Below are 21,987 nucleotides of genomic sequence, written 5' to 3'. Positions count from 1 at the left end.
GAAACGATGATCCCTACGGAGCCTTGCACACTGGCCGCGAACATTTGCGGTGCAAAAAAGCAAGGATTTTTTTCCCGACCTGTGTCAATTCCCCCCCATTAATAATCATATGCATTTGGAAATGTGGCTTGATGCTAATTGTACCTCTAATTACATTTTAAGATGTATTCTTGTAAGCATTAGATAGTTTGTGTTTCTAATGCAGTACCAAATTTTATTTATCGTAACACTGTATATTATGCAGTGGATGATGTTAAAGCCATATATGAGACGCAAACATGCAGACAAATGCATTGTTGGTCGGCGCCACCTAGCGTGCAGGAGTGAATTAGCAGAAGATGATCAGTCGTTTCGCGTTCAGTGTGAAAGGTCCGTTCTTCCACGATTCTCCTCGCTTTTTTGCGTCGCGTTCAGTGTGAAAGGGCCTTAAAGCGTAACTTACGCTTCAAACTCTTGACCCCTGTTGACTGCCATTATACAGCTTGATAGTGTCAGGGTGTTTATTAATATAACTCTGATTGTATTCTTCTGAAAGAAGCAAGTCTTATACACCTAGGATGTCTTGAGGGTGAGTAAATCTTGAGGTAATTTTCATTTGAAAGTGAACTAATCATTTAAGTGCGCTTAAGTGGCCTTTTATTTAATTAATATTGTCCACAAGTAGGGCTACTTTTTTTCAATTTATACTTAAGATTTTAAGTGTAAGTGCACATTCAATACAATTAAGCACCCTTCTTTTTCACAAGGGTGGTGATGTTTACCTAAAGCAAACTCCATTAATCACAGGCAAAATGAACAAATGGTGAAAAACAAGACAAATTATTATTGTGATATCCCATTACATTCCCCTAAACAGCACATGCAATGTTTGGTGATTTAACAATATAAGATTAGAATATGCTGCAAAACTACAATATGTTGCAAAGTGGACCAGACTTCATGCTGATAGTCAAAATTCTGGCTCTGTCTGACTTCCAATTACTCTACATTCTGATGCAACCACAACAATGTGCTTCCACAAGTTGGGGGACAAAATAGCTGCATCATGAGTTCATACCGGCAGTTCGTTTTTAGTGACTGACAGTAGAATTCTCATAATAAACAGTGATGGATGCACACTGAACACTTTGGGCCATGAGAAACATGCACTCATTGCAACGCTTTCAATTACACCTGGGTGCCAGTGAGAGACGCCATGACAGTCTATCCTTGTGTGTATCCCTCTCACTCCCTTGGGGCCAATGCACATGCATTGTGTTCTCAGACAGCAACCAGTAGTGTGAAAAAAGAAAAAAAAGTTGTGTCTGAAGCAATCCCTTATTAGACTTGAGTGGACAGCTTCAGGTGCCATGTAGATGCCTTTTTAGCTGACACCCAAAACAGAGCACTGGGTTCAATTTCTCAGTCCTATAATTATGCAATCCTGCAGCAGAGAGGATTTAAAATCGAATTTAGGATATAAAATGGCCACAATCACAGATAGGTGGAGTGATACAAACAATGAAAAGTTCCAAAATCTCTTCATTCATCCATGATTAGCACATGACATAACAGAAGCATGTGGCACTTTCTACTAATGGATACTACCTCTCTTTTTTTTTTTTAATGAATAACATTGCCCAAAATGACCTCACTTCTAGAATTAAATACCATCTGATAGGCTAAAGGCCCAGATATACCTGAAGCAAAGTCAGTGAATGAACTGGTTTGGCGTCATTTCGAACAAAATCAGGTTAAAACGAAGTTTGTTTCGATGCCAACATAATCCAAATCTATATGCTTTCTTAAAGGGGGACTCAGTGATATTTCAAATCCACTGTTTGGAAGTTAGTCGGGCCGAGTCCAACAACAAACGTCTAACCACTCAGCATCAGGGTGCGTATGACGGTCAAGGAAAGAGAATGAGCAAGAGGGAGATTTGAAAATGAGAAAAAAAACTGCAGAATGAGAAATGGGACACAATACAAAACAGCTCAAAAGAATATCACTGGAATGAAGGTTTATGCCTGGGCAAGTGCTTTAGGACCCGCGTTTATATTAGAAAAGCTTTTAATTGTCTGGAGCTGCTGTGCTGTTTGCGACTAACAACGAACACTTTTTTTTATTTACTCGTGTACTGTATGTTCATTTTTGTGCTTCCTTGTCGTTCGTTCTTCAACTGCGCTTTATTTTTAGTGAAGCATTTTGTTGCGCTTCAGCTGTGATAAACAGACATCCACTTGCATTGCGTGTGTAACAGCGGCCAGATGTTGAGAGTTCTGCAGTTAAACCACTGCGTACTGACGGCCGCTAGAGAATGCGGTGTTTAGCGTCATTAGCTATGTTTCCATCCAAAGTTGCGTATTTAACTTATGCGCAAATTTTGAATATTGCATAAAACATTTGCGAATAAAGCAGTGTTTCCATCTAGCGAGTCAAAGAGAACAAAAACGTCACTTCCTGATACAGAAAAATGAACGTTTCTGCAGTAGAAGCCACTGTATATAATAATTTTCATTTTTTGTTGTGTGTTTACTTTGTTATTGAGAGGAGAGTCAGCAGCATATATTAACATATTCATCTAAACACTGCACTTAGTAGTGTGGGTGATGTTAGGATGTTTGCTAATAGTATACGGCTGCTCAGGTATTTCGAACTTATTTTTACCCAAAAGCGAAGAACGAAAAAGAACTTTGCCATGAGTATACAGGGGCCTTTAAAGGATAGTTCACCTAAAAATGAAAATTATCCCATGATTTACTCAGCCTAAAGCCATCCTAGGTGTATATGTCTATCTTCTTTCAGACGATCAGAGATATTTTTAAAAGTATCCTTAGTCCTCCAAGGTTTATAATGGTTGTGAATAGGGGCCTGCATTTTAAGAAAAAAAAAAAAAAAAAAAAAAAAAAAAATCCATCCGTAATCAAAGTAATCCATACGACTCCACAGGGTTAATAAAGGCCTTTTGAAGCAAAGCGATGCGTTTTTGTAAAAAAAAAAAATAAATTCATAATTAAACATTTATAAATTCAAATAACTAGCTTCCAGTGGATGACAGTACACATACTGTGCAAGTCAATTTGGGCGGAAGAGCAACCTTTGACCCGAACGCAATGACGAACATTGAATTTATAAAGTTTTATATATATGGATATTTTTCTTACAAAAATGCATCGCTTCACTTCAAAAGGCCTTTATTAACCCACTGGAGCCGAATGGATTACTTTGATAATGGATGGATGTAGTATTTTTTTTTTTTTCTTCTTCCAAAATGCGAGCCCCCATTCACTACCATTATAAACCTTGGAGGACTAAGGATATTTTTTAATTTATCTCCAACTGTGTTCATCTGAAAGAAGATAGTCATATACACCTAGGATGACTGGAGGGTGAGTAAATCATGGGATAATTTTCATTTTTAGGTGAACTATCCCTTTAAGTCCCCATAGTCTCATATTTGTTGACAAAGTAAGTAATAATAATCAGACCTCAAGATCTGCTTGACAGTTACAAGAATCCATGTAATCCATGGGATTAAAAAATGTATTGTTTATGTTTGTTGCTTATTCAACTTAAGGTTACTATGAGGTGCACTTTATCACCTTTATTAAAACATACTACATCTAAACTTAGAGTTGAAATGATAAAATACACTGCAGTGGTGCTCTACTTTAGGTCTGTAGGTTACTTATTCGAGAAGCATTACCAGGGAGTGTTTACTTTGGCTGTGCTTTACTAGACAGTACTTGGATGGCAAAATATACTGCAAAAATTAAATGGTGCACTCAGTTGGATCATTTAAATAAATCAACTGAAAAAAAGATTTACAGATTTGTGTGCCCGCATCATTTTTCCCAGAATATACAGGATAAACATATTTCATTAATTACAACAATTCTAAAAACAAAAAACAAAAAACAAATACAACAACAACAACAACAAAACAGGCCTAATAATTATTCAAATGTGGTGATTTATCACAAAGTTTTGAACTTAAATCCAGTCTACACTGCAGTGCCGATCATATTGCAGTAAAAGTGAATAGAGCCCATTATAATCAGTGTTCCTCAATTGATTGTTTTTAATTTTGTTTTTCGGCATTATCTGATAGTTACACTTTTGAAAAGATATTCCCCCACCTAAACAGCTTCAGTGTAATTATTTATCTACTACACAAACATTTGGCGTCGGTAAGATTTTTTAATGTTTTCTGAAAGTCTCTTATGCTCACCAAGGCTCTATTTGATCAAATACAATAAAAAGAGTAATATTGTGAAATGTAAATATTTTACCATTTAAAATAACTGTTTTCTATTTTAATATATTTTAAGATGTAATTTATTCCTGTGATGGCAAAGATGAATTTACAGCATAATTATGTCAGTTTTCAGTGTCACATGATCCTTCAGAAATCATTCTAATATGCTGATTTTCTGCTCAAGAAACATTTCTTATTTTTATCAGTGATGAAACAGTGCTTCTTACAGGATTAGTTCACTTTCAAATGAAAATTACCCCAAGCTTTACTCACACTCAAGCCATCCTAGGTGTATATGACTTTCTTCTTTCTGATGAACACAATTGGAGAAATATGAATAAATATCTTGACGTATCCAAACTTTATAATGGCAGTGAACGAAACCAACAAGTATGAGCTGAAGAAAGTGCATCCATCCATCATAAACGTACTCCACATGGCTCCGGTGGGTTAATAAAGGCCTTCTGAAGCAAAGCGATGCGTTTGTGTAAAAAAAATAAAAAATCCATATTTAAAAAGTTATGAAGTAAAATATCTAGCTTCCACTAGACCGCCTTCAATATTCAACGTACGAAGACATTGTAAAACTCTAGTAGTTCAAAAAGCTTACGCTACGTCCTACGCCTTCCCTATTCAACTTATGGAAAAAGCTTAACTGACTCGACGCCAGTTAACACTTTCTTCGTAACTTGAATACGGAAGGTGGTCTGGTGGAAGCTAGATATTTTACTTCATAACTTGTTAAACATGGATTTTTTTTTTTTTTACGCATCGCTTCAGAAGGCCTTTATTAACCCCCCAGAGCCGTGTGGATTATGTTTATGATGGATGGATATGGATGGATGCACTTTCTTGAGCTTCATACTCGTTGGTCCCATTCACTGCCATTATAAAGCTCAGATGTGTCAGGATATTTATTAAATTATTTCGGATTGTGTTCATCAGAAAGAAAAATGTCATATACACCTAGGATAGATTGAGGGCGGGTAAAGCTTGGGGTAATTTTCATTTGAAAGTGAACTAATCCCTTAATATTTTTGTGCAAACTGATGCATTTTTCATGATTATTTGATAAATAGAAAGTTCAAACAAACACATGGTTCCCACTCTTTCATGAACACCAGATTCAAGGACTTTTTAAAGCACCATTTATTTTATATCAAGCACCTATCAAATTCACATCAGAATATTGTAAAAATAAATTTTGCAATTGAGTGAAAAAATTATATGGGTTATAAGGATTATATGGATCGTAATTGTGGCTTATAAAGACAGAATATACACAATATATTATAGATATAATCTTGCATTTCTGAGAAAGAAAAAGTCAGAATTGAGAGATATAAATGAGCACTTCTGAGAAAAAAAAAAATCAAATTGCAATTTATATATCACAATTCTGACTTTTTAACTCGGAATTGTGAATTTAGGGTAGAGCAGGGGAAAATGCCCCCTTGGGGGAAACTAACTCTACATAATATGCATAATATTCTTGATTCATGATTTGATCACAAATCTTTTTCATGTTGGTTTTACTATTTTGCCAGTGACTGAGCAGTACAGTCAAACTAATTATCCTATATATTAAAAAAAGTAACCTTACAAGGTAACAAAATATAAAAAAAAAGAATGACAGACTTTCAGCCCAAAGTGGATGAAGATAAAAATACTAATTTTTAAGTTTCTAAAATTAAAAAAAAAGGAAATTCTGTCTTTATTTACTCACCATAGAAGTTGTTTTAAACCTGAATAAATGTTTTCTCTTGAACAGTTTTTTTTTTTTTTGAAGAATGTGGGAAACCAAATAGTTGCTGGTCCTCAGTGAGTCCCATAGTAGGAAAGAAAATACTATGGATGTCAATGGGTACCAGCAAATGTTTGGTTACCAACATTCTTCAAAATATGTTCTTCTGTGTTCAGCACAAGACAGAAATTAATACAAGTTTGGATCAACATTAGAGTGAGTAAATAAAGACAGAATTTTCATTTTTGGTTGAACTACCCCTTTAAGGACATGCCACAGCAATGGCATGTGTTGTTTGTCCCTTTAAGGCTCATGTGCGCATCTAATTTATTGACACGCATTCGATTTTCTCTCAACTGTTTACTTGGAATTTACACTTAACCGATGGTGTAAACCTCTTGTGTTCTTGAAGGTATTAACAGAGTAATATGCAAATGATAACATTGTCCAGCAAATGCAGTGTTTGACAGGCTTTATAGAGTGTGCACGCTTCGGGTGTATCCGCTCAGAAAAGCATGTTTTTAACCAGCAAGGCTTTTAAACTAATGCAAATAATAAACTTTTGTGATTATGAATAACTGCAGTGTTCGGTGAGTATAACTCTACCTCAGTGTTAACATGTCATGTGAATGTATGGAGCTTTGTACTACACAGTATGTTGAGACAGAGGCCCCAGGACTGCAACTAGCATGATACAACGTTATTTCTTCAAAAGCAGATCATGGAGTCCTTTTAATCATCCACGATCAAAATTACACACCCCTATGAAGCCGCCTTTCACCCCCTAGCGGCAGTCGCACAGAACTTTGAAATTGGTCGTAAAGAAACTGGTTATTATTGTTCCTCTCGGCTTTTCACCATGGTAAACAACGATTTTATTGAATGTAACGTTAATGCATGTATGAATATATCCAAAATGTATTTCAAATTAAATTCAAGCACTTTCAAGGACCAGTATTTGTTTTCAAGTACTTTCCAGGCCTTGATTTCATGTGTCTGAAATCCAAGTACTTTCAAGTACTTTCAAGGCGTGTGGGAACCCTGCAAACAGCATTTATTTTAAATAAACCTTTTGTAACATTATAAGACATTTCTAACAGTCTTTACAGCCACTTTTGAATTTAATTTTTGACATTTAATGCATCCTTGTTGAATAAAAGTATTTATTAATTTTAAAAAAATAAGGACCCCAAACTTTTGAAAGGTAGTGTACTTATTATTAGTAGCCTGGTGTGTAGCTAACTACTTTTTAAAAAGGACAACTTGTCATAACTTGAGTCTAGTCAGATATAATTATTAGTAGCTTGGTAGCCTATTTGTGAAGTTGCACAAATCACACCAACAAAAGATTTCCAAATTTAGAAATCCAATCAAAGCACAAACACTAATATATTTGAAAGCAACAGCGTGAACAGCTCTATTAATCTCACCTGACGTGTTTGCCATGAATGAGTGAGAGTAGGCAGAGATTCACCATATTCCATGAGGTGCTGTTGTCATAGCGCATCAAGTTCAGTGCCATGGCAACATGTGAGTGACAATTGTCACAACAAAGGTTGTGCTGCAGGGAAAGCAGAGATAACTGTCAGGAAATAAACAGCAGTTTTTCTGTACGGATGCTCAAAGAATTCATCCACCTCCCCAACCTCAATCGTTCTGTAATAAACTGTCACATGAGATATCAACATAAGATTGCAAGGAAGGGACCATTTCCAGTTTTTGATTTTCTTACTGTAGTTCATAACTGTACAATATGGATTTCAACACTTTTAATGTGAAATAGGGAAGAAACACATATTACCATTCTCTGTTTATACTCTTCTGATGCATTGTGAATTGCTGTGTCCCACACGTTAGATCCACTGGCATATACTTTACTTGCATCCAACATCCAGTACCTGGCAATAAAGCAGATAAACACTGCATCAAATGCATGGCCAGTATGTATCTTGAAGCACATGCATCAGAAAAAGCCTAACCCCACAATGCAGTTCAACAAGCCAAGTAATTTCTTTTATAACCACTGTTGGAGGACCTTAAAGGTGACATATGTAAGGCTATGTTCACACTGTCAGTCCAAATCTGATTATTTGTATATCGAATTGGAATCTGATCTAAATTATTGACTGTCCACACTGTGTATCGCAACTGTTCGGTTCGATTTATGTCCTGTGGTGCTCTTTCATGAATATCTGCATTGGGTTTTATAGCAATGGCGTTGCGTTTAGTAGGCATACGCCAAAAACAACAACAAAGGCAACATGGAGGTGTTTGTATTTATAACATGACAATGTTAGCTGCTGTGTTGGACTACTGCGTCTTCGTGCGCAGCTTTATTCCATTCTGTCATCTCCGTCGCTATCAAAATTCATCTTGTCTTCATTATATTGTAATTTTATGCTCACTTCGTAACAACACAACCTTGTTTCTACAGTGACTTTCAACATGTTTCCCGTAACATCGTCTGACATGTTTACATGGTGTGAGAAAGTGACAAACCAAGTGAAATCCAATTAGAGCAGTCAGACTGAAACGGATTTCAGGAGTGCAATTTGAATAGTATTTCAAACCACATATGAATATAGCTCAAAACAGATTGATAACATTTTTGAGATTTTTTTTTTGCTAAATATAATAGGATTCCAATTGGATATGCACAAAAATTGGATTTAGACTGATAGTCTGAACATAGCCTAATTTCTTGGATCATTAAAGCTGCAGTCCGTAACTTTTTTTGGTTAAAAATGGTATCTCCTTACCTTAGCCCGCTTCACAAAGGTGAACTTGTAATAATGTTTTCTAATTCGCATGATACTGGTAGGTTTCCACGGGAAATTCGAGCATGCAGCCGTCTTTGCGTCATTACGTCACGTCTGTCCCAGCTAGTAGGCTGTATCGCATGTGCTGCAGGTGACGGAAAATGTATAGCCTTTTCTCACAGCAGCTGGAATAATTAAACTTATTTTGATGGCAGATTTTATGGTATGACAAATGGGCAATTAGAGAAATTGAAATCTACAGGTAACGCTAATATACACATAGTCACGCAATGCTGATGTTTTTAACATGAACAATTTGAAAACAAAGTATAACAATAATAATAATTTGCATGGTTTGATGTGATATGAGCTAAGTGATCATTAGATTTAATCAACATTGGTAGCTCAATTTATTGTAATGCTTGTTTTTTTTCAGTTGGTCAGAACAAAAGTGGCAGATTTGTTACTTGCTTGTTCAAATGACATTTTCAAGGGAAAATTCTTATTTTGGTCATACTTCCTGACTGACAGCCACACATTCTCCTCAAAACATTAGATTCATTAGATCCGCGCTGAGGAGCCATACTGATGCACAACCAACATAAAGATGATAATTCCGCAAATAACTGCAATTGCAGATTTCGAACAGAGATGGCGACAAAGAAGCAAAACTTACGGACTGCAGCTTTAAATACTTTCTTGTTTCCAAGCTTAATATACAGAAAGAACTAGAAGTAAGCCATTCATAGGTTGATTCCCCCCAAAAAAACTAAATGTGCTTTGAGCATGTTGACCAACCCAACACAGGAACATTGACTCACTTTGTTGGTCTTCCAAATGCCATGTTGTCTTCCTGCAAGAGCAGCAAAATAGACTGTTAATAAACTCTGTATGTGCTTACAATGTAACAACTAACAACAACAAAGCTCTAAGCATAGGTGTTTTGTTGTTGTTGTTATTTTTTAAAGAATTCATAACAGATGTATGGAAGCTTGTTTCCACCATGGAATAAAAAAAGGTAATTAAGACTTTTTATCTCACAATTATGACTTTTCTCCCTTGAATATATGAGTTTAAATTAGGGATGTCCAGATCCGATCACGTGATCGGAAATCGGGCCCGATCACGTGGTTTCAGACTCGATCGGAATCGGACGTTACCTCCCGATCAGGACTCGGATATATATGTATTAGGGGTGCAACGGTTCTCAGTAAAAAATCGAACCCTACGGTTCTCCACTTACGGTTTGGTACGCACTTGCACCGCGGTCCATCTCGAATGACGACGCATCTATTGGTTAATATGGTTTGTTTAAAATAGCAACGTGGAAAACAGACAGACAGAGTTCAAATAATGTATGTTTCAGTCGATGGATGCGCAAAACGTTACAACAACGATAATCAGAAAGCGTGGACAAAACAGTCACTCTTTGTAAACTGTTAACTGCGAGTGCCGTATGCTCTAATGTCCAGTCATTTACGCCGTCATCACCCGGGTGTTGATACAGGTGAGACCTGAACAGCACACGTTACTGTCTGTGTTTAAACTAACTCATTTAAGCCTTGCTGATTTAAACCTTCAAGAACAAGACGCGAAAGAGAACTCGCACGAGCTGTGAGAAGATTTGTGTGCACTCATCCGAAGCGCGCACACGCTTATTTCAGTCAGCGCGCAAATACTGAGTTCTCTTTCAAGTCTTGCGCTTCAGCGGACAAATTCATACAAAAAGTATGTCAACATGCCCGTCTTAGCGAGTATCCTAGCAAACATAGTCGGTTATGTCTTAAGTGAACGTATATTAGTCGAGAAAGACAGCGCATGTGTAACATTATGTAGCTACTGGATCGTGCATGTCTTAAAGGGAAAAAAACTATTCCTGCTGCCTGTTTTTAATGTTAAATCAAACAACAAATAACAAAGAAATCACTCACTGCTCTTGACTGAATAGTTTTTGTAACTTCAATAATGATTAATCTTTATTTATTTTATACAGTAAAGATAATATGCAGTGATATTTTATATTTGATTACTTTATCCATTTTCTGTATGTGAAAACGATTGTTAGATTCCTGAAAAACCTGAAAAGCACTGTTCCTGGATCTGTTTTTTTCGCTCTTCTTTATTCTTTTTCATGTATTATAGAAGTATCGGATCGGGACTCGGTATCGGTAGATACTCAAAATCAAATGACTCGGACTCGGACTGGAGGGCAAAAAAACGTGATCGGGACATCCCTAGTTTAAATCTCGCAATTCTGCATCAGAATTGCGAGATAAATAGTAGAGCCCGACCGATATATAGGCCGGCCGATATTATCGGCCGATATGAGCTAATTGCATTTAAATCGGCATCGGCGTTTATAACTACGGTGGCCCAGTAGTGCACAACACAACGAAATTAAAAAAGCAAACATAAGTTCACAACACAACAGAATCGAGCCACAACACAACGGAATAAAGCCACAACACAACGAAATCAAGCCACAACACAACGGAATCGAGCCACAACACAACGGAATAAAGCCACAACACAACGAAATCAAGCCACAACACAACGGAAATGCTCCCGACCACTAGGGGGCTCTCAGAGCTCAGTAAAGTTAGTTTTCCTTGCCACTGTTCTATAGAGTCGGCAGTAATATCAATACTACGATTAGTTTACAGTATGTAACCACTGCATATCGACATGAAATATTAATTCAATATCACCTACGTTCAAAATAGCTTCATATTTATACTTGTGAATGATTTGACGCGCTACCACGGCGCACGATGAAGGGAACGTCTGCCAATCCCACCAAGTGGTTAAAACGTACAATTTATATTCATTAAAATTACTTTTAACATTTAAAAACAGACATATTCAAATTCCAAAGCTTGTCAGTCTTACCAACAGGAACTAACAACCTTTGGAATTTGAACATGTCTGTTTTTAAATGTTAAAAGTAATTTTAATGAATACAAATTATACGTTTTAACCACTTGGTGGAATTGGTGGATGTTCCCTTTATCATGCGCAGTGTTATCGCGTCAAATCATTCACAAGTATATATATGAAGCTATTGTGAACGTAGTTGATTTTTAATTAATATATCATGTCGATATACAATGCTTACATACTTAAAACTAATCATGGTATTGATATCTTTGTAAAACTGTCGACTTTATAGAACAGTGGCAAGGAATAGTAATATTACCGAGCTCTGAGAGCCCCCAAGTGGTCGGGAGCATTTCCGTTGTGTTGTGGCTTGATTCCGTTGTGTTGTGTCTCGATTCCGTTGTGTTGTGGCTTTATTTCGTTGTGTTGTGGCTTTATTTCGTTGTGTTGTGGCTTGATTCTGTTGTGTTGTGGCTTTATTTCGTTGTGTTGTGGCTTGTTTCCGTTGTGTTGTGGCTGTATTTCGTTGTGTTGTGAACTTATGTTTGCTTTTTTAATTTCGTTGTGTTGTGCACTACTGGGCCACCGTATATAACGGCCGATGAAACATGAGAAACAGAGTCTCATGCTTCACTCATGTTATGAGTGTTGCATAGTTTGCCCACCAGAGGGAGCTCTGCAACTCCCCAGTTGACAACAGCGCCAGAAATCCACTACAGAAAAAAGCTATCAGCCAAGCCACGGAGATGTACTCTTTTGACAGTGAGTCTGTCGTTCGTCATGTGAAATGATTGTAGATTTAGTTCATACACTGTATATAAAAACAGTGTGGTAGTTCTAGCTAACGGTCCTATCATTATCACTTCTAAATATTCTGTAACATCACTTACAGCCGCTAATGCATTGCTATATTAGATTAGCCACAAAGCTAATACCATGTTTATCAGTGGAAGAGCGCGAACGTTAATAAGAGGTCAAACAATTTAACGTTAGCGTTTAACTTATTCTAAATATATCTGCAGTGTTTGTTGTGTATATATATTGAGAACATTCTACATTGTTTAAATTATATTTTGGTATTATTTATTTATTTTATATTTTATATTTATTTATTTTATATGTAGCTATACATTTAACTTATTTTAATTTTATTTTCAATTCATTGACATGGTTTTGTGGAATATTGAATTTGTTTGGTATAGCTCTTTTACTTTAACTTTAGTATTATAATTTATTTACAGTACACACACAGACTGTTAAAACCAGCTTCAACTGGAAGTAAGTAAAACTGTTAAATGTTTAAAACCAGACTGTTTTTTGATCATTAAAAAATATATACTTTTGATGTGCAATTGTTTAGTCATTGAGACTGTAATCTAAGGCTTTTTTTTAACATAATCCCTTCTGGAAAATGGTTTATACAGCCCACATACATAGAACAGGCAGATATTTTGCTATTGAATGTTGTGTAAGTGTAGTTTATAGGAAATGGGTCTAATATCCAGTTTATTTTCAAAATCAAAATATCGGCTTATAAATCGGCTCTTTTCGAGTTAATATCGGCATCGGCCCCCAAAAATCCATATCGGTCGGGCTCTAATAAATAGCAGTAATTACCTTTTTAATTGCAAGTTTATATCTCACACTTCTATTTTTTTCTTGCAAACCCAAGTTTATAAATAATAAAAAGCCACAATTACCTTTTTTAAATTATTATTCTGTGGCAGAAACAAACTTCCATACATATCCCTCTTTCCTGACAGATATCATTGTGAATTCACACTTCTCTCTGTGGGATCCAGTATTCCAGTGAGATTTGTATTACCTGGAGCTATCCGTTAGCATGCCACTCATCTCAAGTAAGTTTATTGAAATCAGCTATCTTTGCTCAAGGCAGCTCAATTCTGCTGCCAGGCCATGTGACTAATGACTGTAGAGCTGCAGCTGACATCATGATGACAGCATTAATTGCCTGACAGCACCACAAGACCAGTAGCAACAAAAAGCCCCTTCAATAGCAACTCTAACAAGTTCATTCAAGTCCATTCAAATCTATTTCAATCTTTAAATAGCACTACACAATCAAACAGCATCTACTGTAACATTTAAAGAAATATTAGTGTTTTAAATATTGCTTTGTCAAAATTCATTGGACATATATATATTTTTAATTTCTTTATATTACACATTGGACCCGGTTTGGAAAACGGATAGATGGATGATTCAGCTGCGGGTGGCATCTTCAGCATGACCCTCACAGTGCATTATGGGCATTCTCTAGCCTTTGTACACTTGTTATTGGGGTGAAATATGGGATTGAATGAGCGCACTCGATAACGTCCACTATGGTTTTGGTCACCACTACAAATGGCTGTCCCCTCAAATTGTGCCCTATTTAAGAGTACAGGGTGCGATTTCAGACACAGCAATTGTCTCCTAAAAGAAAAGGCGATTCTGAACTGCCGAAACAAGTTGTCAGTAATTCCAGTCCTGCTGGAATGGTTGCAAACCAACGTATGTTTGTAACACATTTACAAAATGCCAGCCAATGGTTTTCATTGGTTGCCAACGAACGTCTACTTTGACCTGCCCTCAAACACTGTAGTCATACCTGAGGCCTGGAAGAATTTGATTTGTGTTGTCGACATGTAGAGAAGACGTTGTTTTCTCCACTGCAAAAGCAGCCTTCCAGAGGATGAGGACTTGCATTCAAATTGATACGGTTAAAACGACGACATCGTTACTGTTCGTATCACTGTGTATACAAGCGCTGAGGAAGCCTCTGAAGCTGAAATTCAGATATGGTAATGAGTGTTTCACCCGGGTATACTTCGTTTTTTTTTACACGTACGCAAGTGTACGTGCAAAGTCGAACGCACAGCCTTGCAAAGTATATTTCATTTGACGCATACACAGGCAATCGACGTGCACACAGTTTTGAGCAATCTTTTGCCATGAGTTACAACCCATGTAAACATCTTTGTATTCTTTCATGCTAGAGTTGTACAAATGAGGGCACTTTCTAACCTCTTCGCACAATCTCTTCTATGTAGTCGTCGCTGTAGCTTGCATGCGTTCTGTTCTGTTCTGTTTATGCAGTTTTTCTTTGACTACCTTGTGAATCGATGCCCCCAGGGCATGGTTTCCACCTTGTGGAGAAACGAATTACTGCAAAAAAATTAAATGTGCATGTGCGACCTGCGCGCACAAGTAGGAGTGGTTGCAAAAATCCGGCGGTGCGTGTGCAGTACTCTTCTGATGGCGAAATTCGCATCATGCGCACTGTACGCTGACCCTCGCGTACGCGTAAATCATGAACTATACTTTAGGCTTCAGCGGTAGACCAATCACAACAGACTGAGAAATCTGACCAATCAGAGCAGAGTAGGCTCTCAGGAAAATTTAAAATTTAAAATTCAAATTTTTAAATTTAAAATTTTAAATTTAAAATTCAACCTATTTTCTTGCATATAGATCGTATTGTGAATAATTCATCCATGTATGCATTTTGTTTTTAATCTTTTTTTTTTTTTTTTTAATGCCAAACAGTTTTGGTTATCATTGACTTCCATTGTACAGACAAAAAAACTATGGGACAATATATATGCTTTTATGTTTCACTTATGAAAAAAATCGTATAGGTTTGGAACGACATGGAGATAAATAAATTTTGACGCTCTATTGACAGAGATCAGTAAGCAACTGCTTAGAAACACCCTAGCAACCATATAGCAATGTGGTAAAAAACACAAGCAACCACATAGCAATGCCTTAGCAAACACCTAAAACACCTAACCGTGGCAACATATTTTGCATATGCGTCATATACATAATCTTCTTAAATCTAATAATCAGGAAATAGTTAGTTTATAAAACTCTGTGAACTTACTGTGAACTAACCTCAACCCACAGTGCCCGCTCATTCCACATGCGAGATGTGTTTTAGTCCCTGTCAGCCACAAGCGAAGTTAAGTGCAGCAGATTGTAGTGCACTTCAATGTGTGCTGGCCCGTATCACCGCAGGTCAAATAACCACATCCTCTCATGTTACCGGCCTCGCTCTACCCAAGACATTTCACTTTTGCTCCTGTCTGACAGGCATCTGTTTAAAGGATAATGTCCAAACCTGAAGTAAACTGTTTTTGTACTTTTGTTTGAACAGTTTGTCTAAATTTGTTCAGGATTCTTATGCACAAGCGGTTGGATCTCTTTTGTGGTTCCATTTAATACTAAGTGCATTATGAGCTAGAGTTGCCCTAACTGTGAACTCAAAGATACTATCATGTATTTTTAACAAGAAGACTCAAGAACTCTGGAAGTGGCTGAGAACATTGCAATTATCAGGACAGAAAGCCCACGGAGCAAAAGGATGGAGGTGTAGCTTTCACCACATGTCCTATTACAGACAAGATTCCTCCTCTGCTCTGCACCTTTTTGCACAGGTATAGATTTTTCTGTTGGAAATAACACGATGTGCTTGTACAGAGTCACAGAGGAAGTTGGTGGCAAATATTGAACTTTCCAGTGATTTCTAGTGAAAGCTAAAATGATCCACTTATGAACAGAACTTATAGGAATTTTGCACCAAATTATAGAGACCTTTATCTAGAGGAACACTCTTCCCTGTACAAACTTGATAAGTCAAACTTTATAAGGCTGTTATATGTCAACAAAAGGTTGTTTGACATTGTTGAGGTCAGACAGGAGCAAAGTACAAGCCCAGTCAGGTCATTTATAACACGGCGCAGGCATCTTGCAGTAACAAGCCTCCATGGGCTTCTAACAAGCTCATTGTTGCCAGATTGAAAGAGATCCAAACCATCTAGAGATTTAAACCTGCACAACTTGGAAATTTTCCTAATTTTATGCAATCTGGCAACCATGCACATGCACTCTCTCTCCACTGTGAAAAAGTGCTGGCAAACACGTTCACTGACGCTCAAAAAAAATGCACACGTTTTCTTCCTTGAACTTCTTAACGGCACACTCTTGTTGGAAACACTGCAAATTAAATTAAATTTTACCATAAACCATGACTGTCATGACAATCAGTGTACATCATTATATTGGCTATGCGTGAGAATGGGATATATTGTTTCCTAAGGTTGTAATTCTTGTATAAATGTCATCTCTGTGCCACATTAAAGGGGTAGTTCAACCAAACATGAATATTCTGTCATCAAAATTTTGGTTGAATGGACTTTCAATGGATGGACAAAAATGATGAGAGAATATTAAAAATTTCTTCAATTGTGTCAACAGAAGTCAACAACAAAGGTGAGTAATTGATGACAAACATGTAATTTTGGGGTGAACTATCCCTTTAAAGCCCAAAGTATACTTCGGTCATCTGCATTCTGCGGCGGTTAGCGCCCTGTCCATTTGATGTAATTTTCACCATCGGGAGGATCCGCTGACATCCCCAGACGGTGCGTGTAAAACAGCACATGCGCAAGGTGAATGATGAGACAGAAGAGTTCACCAGGTGGCAATACGCACAGTTGTGATGCACTGTGCAGCAGTTGAAGATTGCGCACAGAAGAGTGATACAAAACAGTAAACAAAGCAGCATATCCTTCTCCAACATTTTTTGTTTTAGGTCTTGTTCTAAACTTTGCATGCAATGGCGCATCTGCTACTTTTCTTCTTCTATCCTTTTGAGCGAATATCCTGTAAATCACACGACTCAGTGCTGCCCTCTGACGTCTGGTAAAGGGATAGTTCACCCAAAAATGAAAATTACCCCATGATTTACTCACCCTCAAGCCATCCTAGGTGTATATGACATTCTTCTTTCAGACAAATATAATCAGAGTTATATTAAATAATGTCCAGGGTAATCCATGCTTTGTACTGGGAGTGGATGGTGCTCCAAATTCTAAAGACTCACTCATCCATTATAAAAGAAGTCCACACGGCTCCGGGGGGTTAATAAAGGCCTTCGAAGCAATGCGTTTGTGTAAGAAATCCATATTTCAAACTTTATAAATTGTAATCTCTAGTTTTCGCTAACTGTCATACGTTCGTTCATGAGAGAGTGGCATCCCAGCTTATGACGTAGGACGCATGTGCAGTGTGGGCTCCGGTGACGAACACGGAAGTGCAGAGGAGAGAGCAAAACAAAACACCGGTCACGAATTAAAAGTACAAAACTAGGATTTGTTAAGAAACATGTCTGAGGATTTCAATATAAGCCATGAGAAGACTTTGTTTTTTGCCCAGCCACATTTGTTTGAACAGGAGTACCAGGAACTCCGGGAGATGGAGGAGGCTGCAGCAGCAAAACTGCCAATCTAAAGGCCAATCACTAGCGATAACCACGTTAGCCAAACCCGTAAGTCACATCACCATAAACAGCAGGCTAAGAGGGAGACAACACACCCAGATAGCAAGCAGTGAACAAACCGCCCAACTGATAGAGAGAGTGGTAACTCACTCACCTGATGAGCCCAAAGTGGTGGAAAACGCAACAGGGTAGAGAGCTTGCAGCAGCCCAATGGCAAAACTTGCAGGCAGTAAAAATTGCAGTCACTCAAGTCCAGAGCACATACAGTTATCCACATACAGTAATCCGAAAAGCACAGTAATCCAATGGTGATATAGAAAAACAAATAAAGCAGTAATCTGATCAGTGCAGCAAAACATACATACAAACAAACAATCCAGGTTTGAAGCGGCAGCCAGTCACGCACAGCGCTCTGCAACTCCCTTTGATATCAGCGCACGTAATCTCAAGACTTTAGCTTTGTTGGAGCAATCCGGATATTCACAAGAAATCAGCTTTTTAACACTAATAAAATGTAGATTACAAGCTGGAATGCCACTCTCTCGTGAACGTGCATATGACAGTTAGCGGAAGTTAGAGATTACAGTTTATAAAGTTTTAAAGGTGCCGTAGAACGTCTTTTCAAAAGATGTAATATAAGTCTAAGGTGTCCCCTGAATTTGTCTGTGAAGTTTCAGCTCAAAATACCCCATAGATTTTTTTTTTATTAATTTTTTTAACTGCCTATTTTGGGGCATCATTAACTATGCACCGATTCAGGCTGCGCGGCTCCTTTAAATCTCTCGCTCCCTGCCCTACCGAGCTCTCGACTATAAGTGCAGTTATACAGTGCATAAACAATGTTCACACAGCTAATATAACCCTCAAATGGATCTTTACAAGATGTTCGTCATTCATGCTGCATGCATGCATCGATTCCTGTGAGTATAGTATTTATTTGGATGTTTACATTTGATTCTGAATGAGTTTGAGGTTATATGCTCTGTGGCTAATGGGCTAATGCTACACTGTTGGAGAGATTTACAAAGAATAAAGTTGTGTTTATGAATTGTACAGACTGCAAGTGTTTAAAAATGAAAATAGCGACGGCTCTTGTCTCCGCGAATACAGTAATAAACGATGGTAACTTTAACCACATTTAACAGTACATTAGCACCATGCTAACGAAACATTTAGAAAGACAATTTACAAATATCACTAAAAATATCATGTCAGTTATTATTGCTCCATCTGCCATTTTTTGCTATTGTCCTTGCTTGCTTACCTAGTCTGATGATTCAGCTGTGCACATCCAGACGTTAATACTGCCTGCCCTCGTGTAATGCCTTGAACATGGGCTGGCAAATGCAAATATTGGGGTCATACATATTAATGATCCCGACTGTTACGTAACAGTCGGTGTTATGTTGAGATTCACCTGTTTTCCAGAGGTCTTTTAAACAAATCCACTCTCAGTATAAAGCATGGATTACCCTGGACATTATTTAATATAACTCTGATTATATTTGTCTGAAAGAAGAATGTCATATACACCTAGGATGGCTTGAGGGTGAGTAAATCATAGAGTAATTTTCATTTTTTTTTTGGTGAACTATTGCTTTAAAAAGCAATTGTACTGCAGTTATTCGGTGTGAATTGCTGCTTGCAATGCATATTATTATTTTGTAAAGTCACATATTTCCATCTGGTACAGAATATCCACTGGGGAAAAAATATAGTGGGAATTCTCATGGATCATGAAACTTGGGTGATCCACACCAGAACAGAGCAATATTGTATGCCAGTTGCTAAAACAAGGCCTAAATATTTACAATATTTGGCTGTTAGTTAAGATCATCCAATAGCCAACAATGCCTAAGAGACAACAATGCCGTATGTTATTACGTTTTGCTTAAAGTGTACAATAGACAAACAATATTTTTTATCTTTTTAATGTTAACTGATAAAAGATGCATTACGAAAGAGAATAAAGAAAAGTTTCATAATTTCTTTTACTTTTTTAATGCGTTTTAATTTTTCGAGAGGCTTGAACAAATAGGTACAAAACATTAAATGAAAGGAAAATTAAAAGGAAATTAAAACTCTGTATCACTTAATCACTTAATCATTTTATTATAACTAGGCATTTTCCTGCATGTATTCATGTTAATTGGAAAATAGAATTGGCATGGCGTGCTTTTCTCTGAAACAGATGATGTGCAACTTGTATTTAAAACATCCATGTATTCTTGGAGAGACAAACCAGCCGTGCATGTAAACACTACTTACTGAGACAAAGTATGGACCTGCAAAATCACGGATCACTCCTGTGGAGGTGCAGATGCCCATGTGGCCAATGAATGGAAACAGCCATCTGAAAGGGTAAAAACAAAGAAAAGCAACAAAAACATGTTACATTCTGTTTTATTGGACAAACAGTTGTTTTTGCCCCAAATCAGTATGTTCATTCATTTTCCAGGAAGAAAAATGTTAAATGGTAATGTTTATTTTAATATTTTAATTTTAATATTTTATTAAAATACTTATATTTTGTTTATTTTGGTTATACAAATAACTTTTATTAGTATACTACCATGTAGAGGACCTCAACACTAAGGGGCCATCTACATAACACAGTTTTTGAACTAAAAACTGAAAACTTTTAAAGGGTTAGTTCATCCAAAACTGAAAATTCTGTCATTAATTAATTAAATAACGATTCACTTCTGTGTCATGCTTCCAGGTTCTATGTCAGAACACCGGCTCAGTACTGGCAGACGCTGTTCACGTGAGCAGCACGACACATGCGTGTTATGCTGACACAGGAGCCGGCCAATAATGACTCTGCATTCTGACGTAGAACCTGGAAGTGCTGAACGTAAACAGCATATGAGAATGACACAGAAGAGAAGATATTGTTGAATAAAGTCGTTATTTTTGTTTTGTTTTTGCATGCAAAATGTGAAGTAAGTAAAATGAAGGTTGAACCACTGCAGTCATGTCGACTATTTGAACGATGCCTTTAGTACCTTTCTGGACCTTGAAAGTGGTGGTTAAATTGCTGTCTATGGAGTCAGAGAGATCTCGGATTTCATCAAAAAGATTTGTGTTACGAAGATGAACGAAGGTCTTGCGGGTGTGGAATGACATGAGGGTGAGTAATACATTTTTGGGTGAACTAACCTTTTAATGCGTTTTAGCCGTTCATTTCACGACAACGGCGTTTTGGGGGCCTGAAAATGCAAACTTTTGAAAATGGGTTTCAAAGTGCAGGTTTTTGAAAACTATACCGTAATGGACTCTGTGTAAACTACAAAAATGTCAATATGTAAAGAAAATGGTGACGTCATGCGCATGCATATTACGCGTTCAGTCTATAGGCGCTTAGTGTTTCTTTACAAAATGACATCACCAACTACTGGCCTGGCATGCATATTACACCATTTTTAACAGTGTGAACAGGGATCATTTTGACAATGTTGTCGTGCACATGAAAAAAGCAAAGGTTTTAGTACATCATTATTATTACATAGATTAAAGCAACAAAATTTCAATTCCAATTAACCCCCTCTTTTGCTACGTCTGACAAGCCATGGCGCTCTCACACCACACATCATATTCTCATGTGGTGAAAAATACATCGCAAAGCAAAGAGGACACTGACAACATGCTGACAGACAAGTCAGAGTAGGTTACTTTTGGGCTGTAACAAAGTCTAAGCTTTTAAATTTTGAAGAGTTTTTTTTTATTTTTTATTTTTAAAGAAATTCAAGCATCAAATACCATTTTGTGGCTCTTTAATGTGTCATGATTGATCGCTGTAGAGCCTAAAGTTTAATCGGCACGTGAACAGATCCTCTGTTCCTACTAGCTATAGCACGAAATATAGGTAAATGAACATCAAAATGTATGTTGTTTCAACTGCAGAAAGACGTCAATAGACACCATTTTTCAAGTTCAAGTTCACTGACGTTAATCTACTAACTCTCGTGTCTTGTTTGTTTGTCGGACAAAATGGCAGATATGGCGCTATGATTGGTCTGATTGGTCTTAAGACTCCGGTATACTTCAAACGAAGTTCTTTTTCGTTCTTCGTTTAGGAGTA

At 37.1% G+C, this 21,987-nt stretch overlaps 2 protein-coding genes across 5 annotated transcripts in view; one reads left to right on the top strand and one right to left on the bottom strand.

The window, feature by feature from the left end:
• The window catches only part of paqr7a (progestin and adipoQ receptor family member VII, a), a 65,009-nt gene that overhangs the window by 13,156 nt on the left and 29,866 nt on the right, over positions 1-21,987 (top strand). The gene's annotated exons all lie outside the window — the stretch shown is intronic.
• tmem222b (transmembrane protein 222b) overlaps positions 1-21,987 on the bottom strand; it is a 33,941-nt gene that overhangs the window by 6,312 nt on the left and 5,642 nt on the right. For all 3 annotated transcript variants that reach the window (XR_007186400.1, XR_007186401.1, XM_048201986.1), the window contains exons 2-5: positions 20,172-20,256; positions 9,562-9,593; positions 7,783-7,879; positions 7,412-7,542 (exon numbers count right to left, since the gene is read on the bottom strand). Coding sequence is in view for 1 of the 3 variants with exons in the window: in XM_048201986.1 (XP_048057943.1) it covers positions 7,412-7,542; positions 7,783-7,879; positions 9,562-9,593; positions 20,172-20,256 (345 nt within the window). In the remaining 2 variants the exon portion in view is untranslated. The remainder of the gene's footprint in view (positions 1-7,411; positions 7,543-7,782; positions 7,880-9,561; positions 9,594-20,171; positions 20,257-21,987) is intronic.

Source organism: Megalobrama amblycephala, linkage group LG9 (assembly GCF_018812025.1).
Source record: "Megalobrama amblycephala isolate DHTTF-2021 linkage group LG9, ASM1881202v1, whole genome shotgun sequence".
In the NCBI taxonomy this organism is placed as follows: Eukaryota; Metazoa; Chordata; class Actinopteri; order Cypriniformes; family Xenocyprididae; genus Megalobrama; species Megalobrama amblycephala.
Note: the sequence above shows the minus strand (reverse complement) of the source record. Positions and strands in the feature narration are given on the sequence as shown.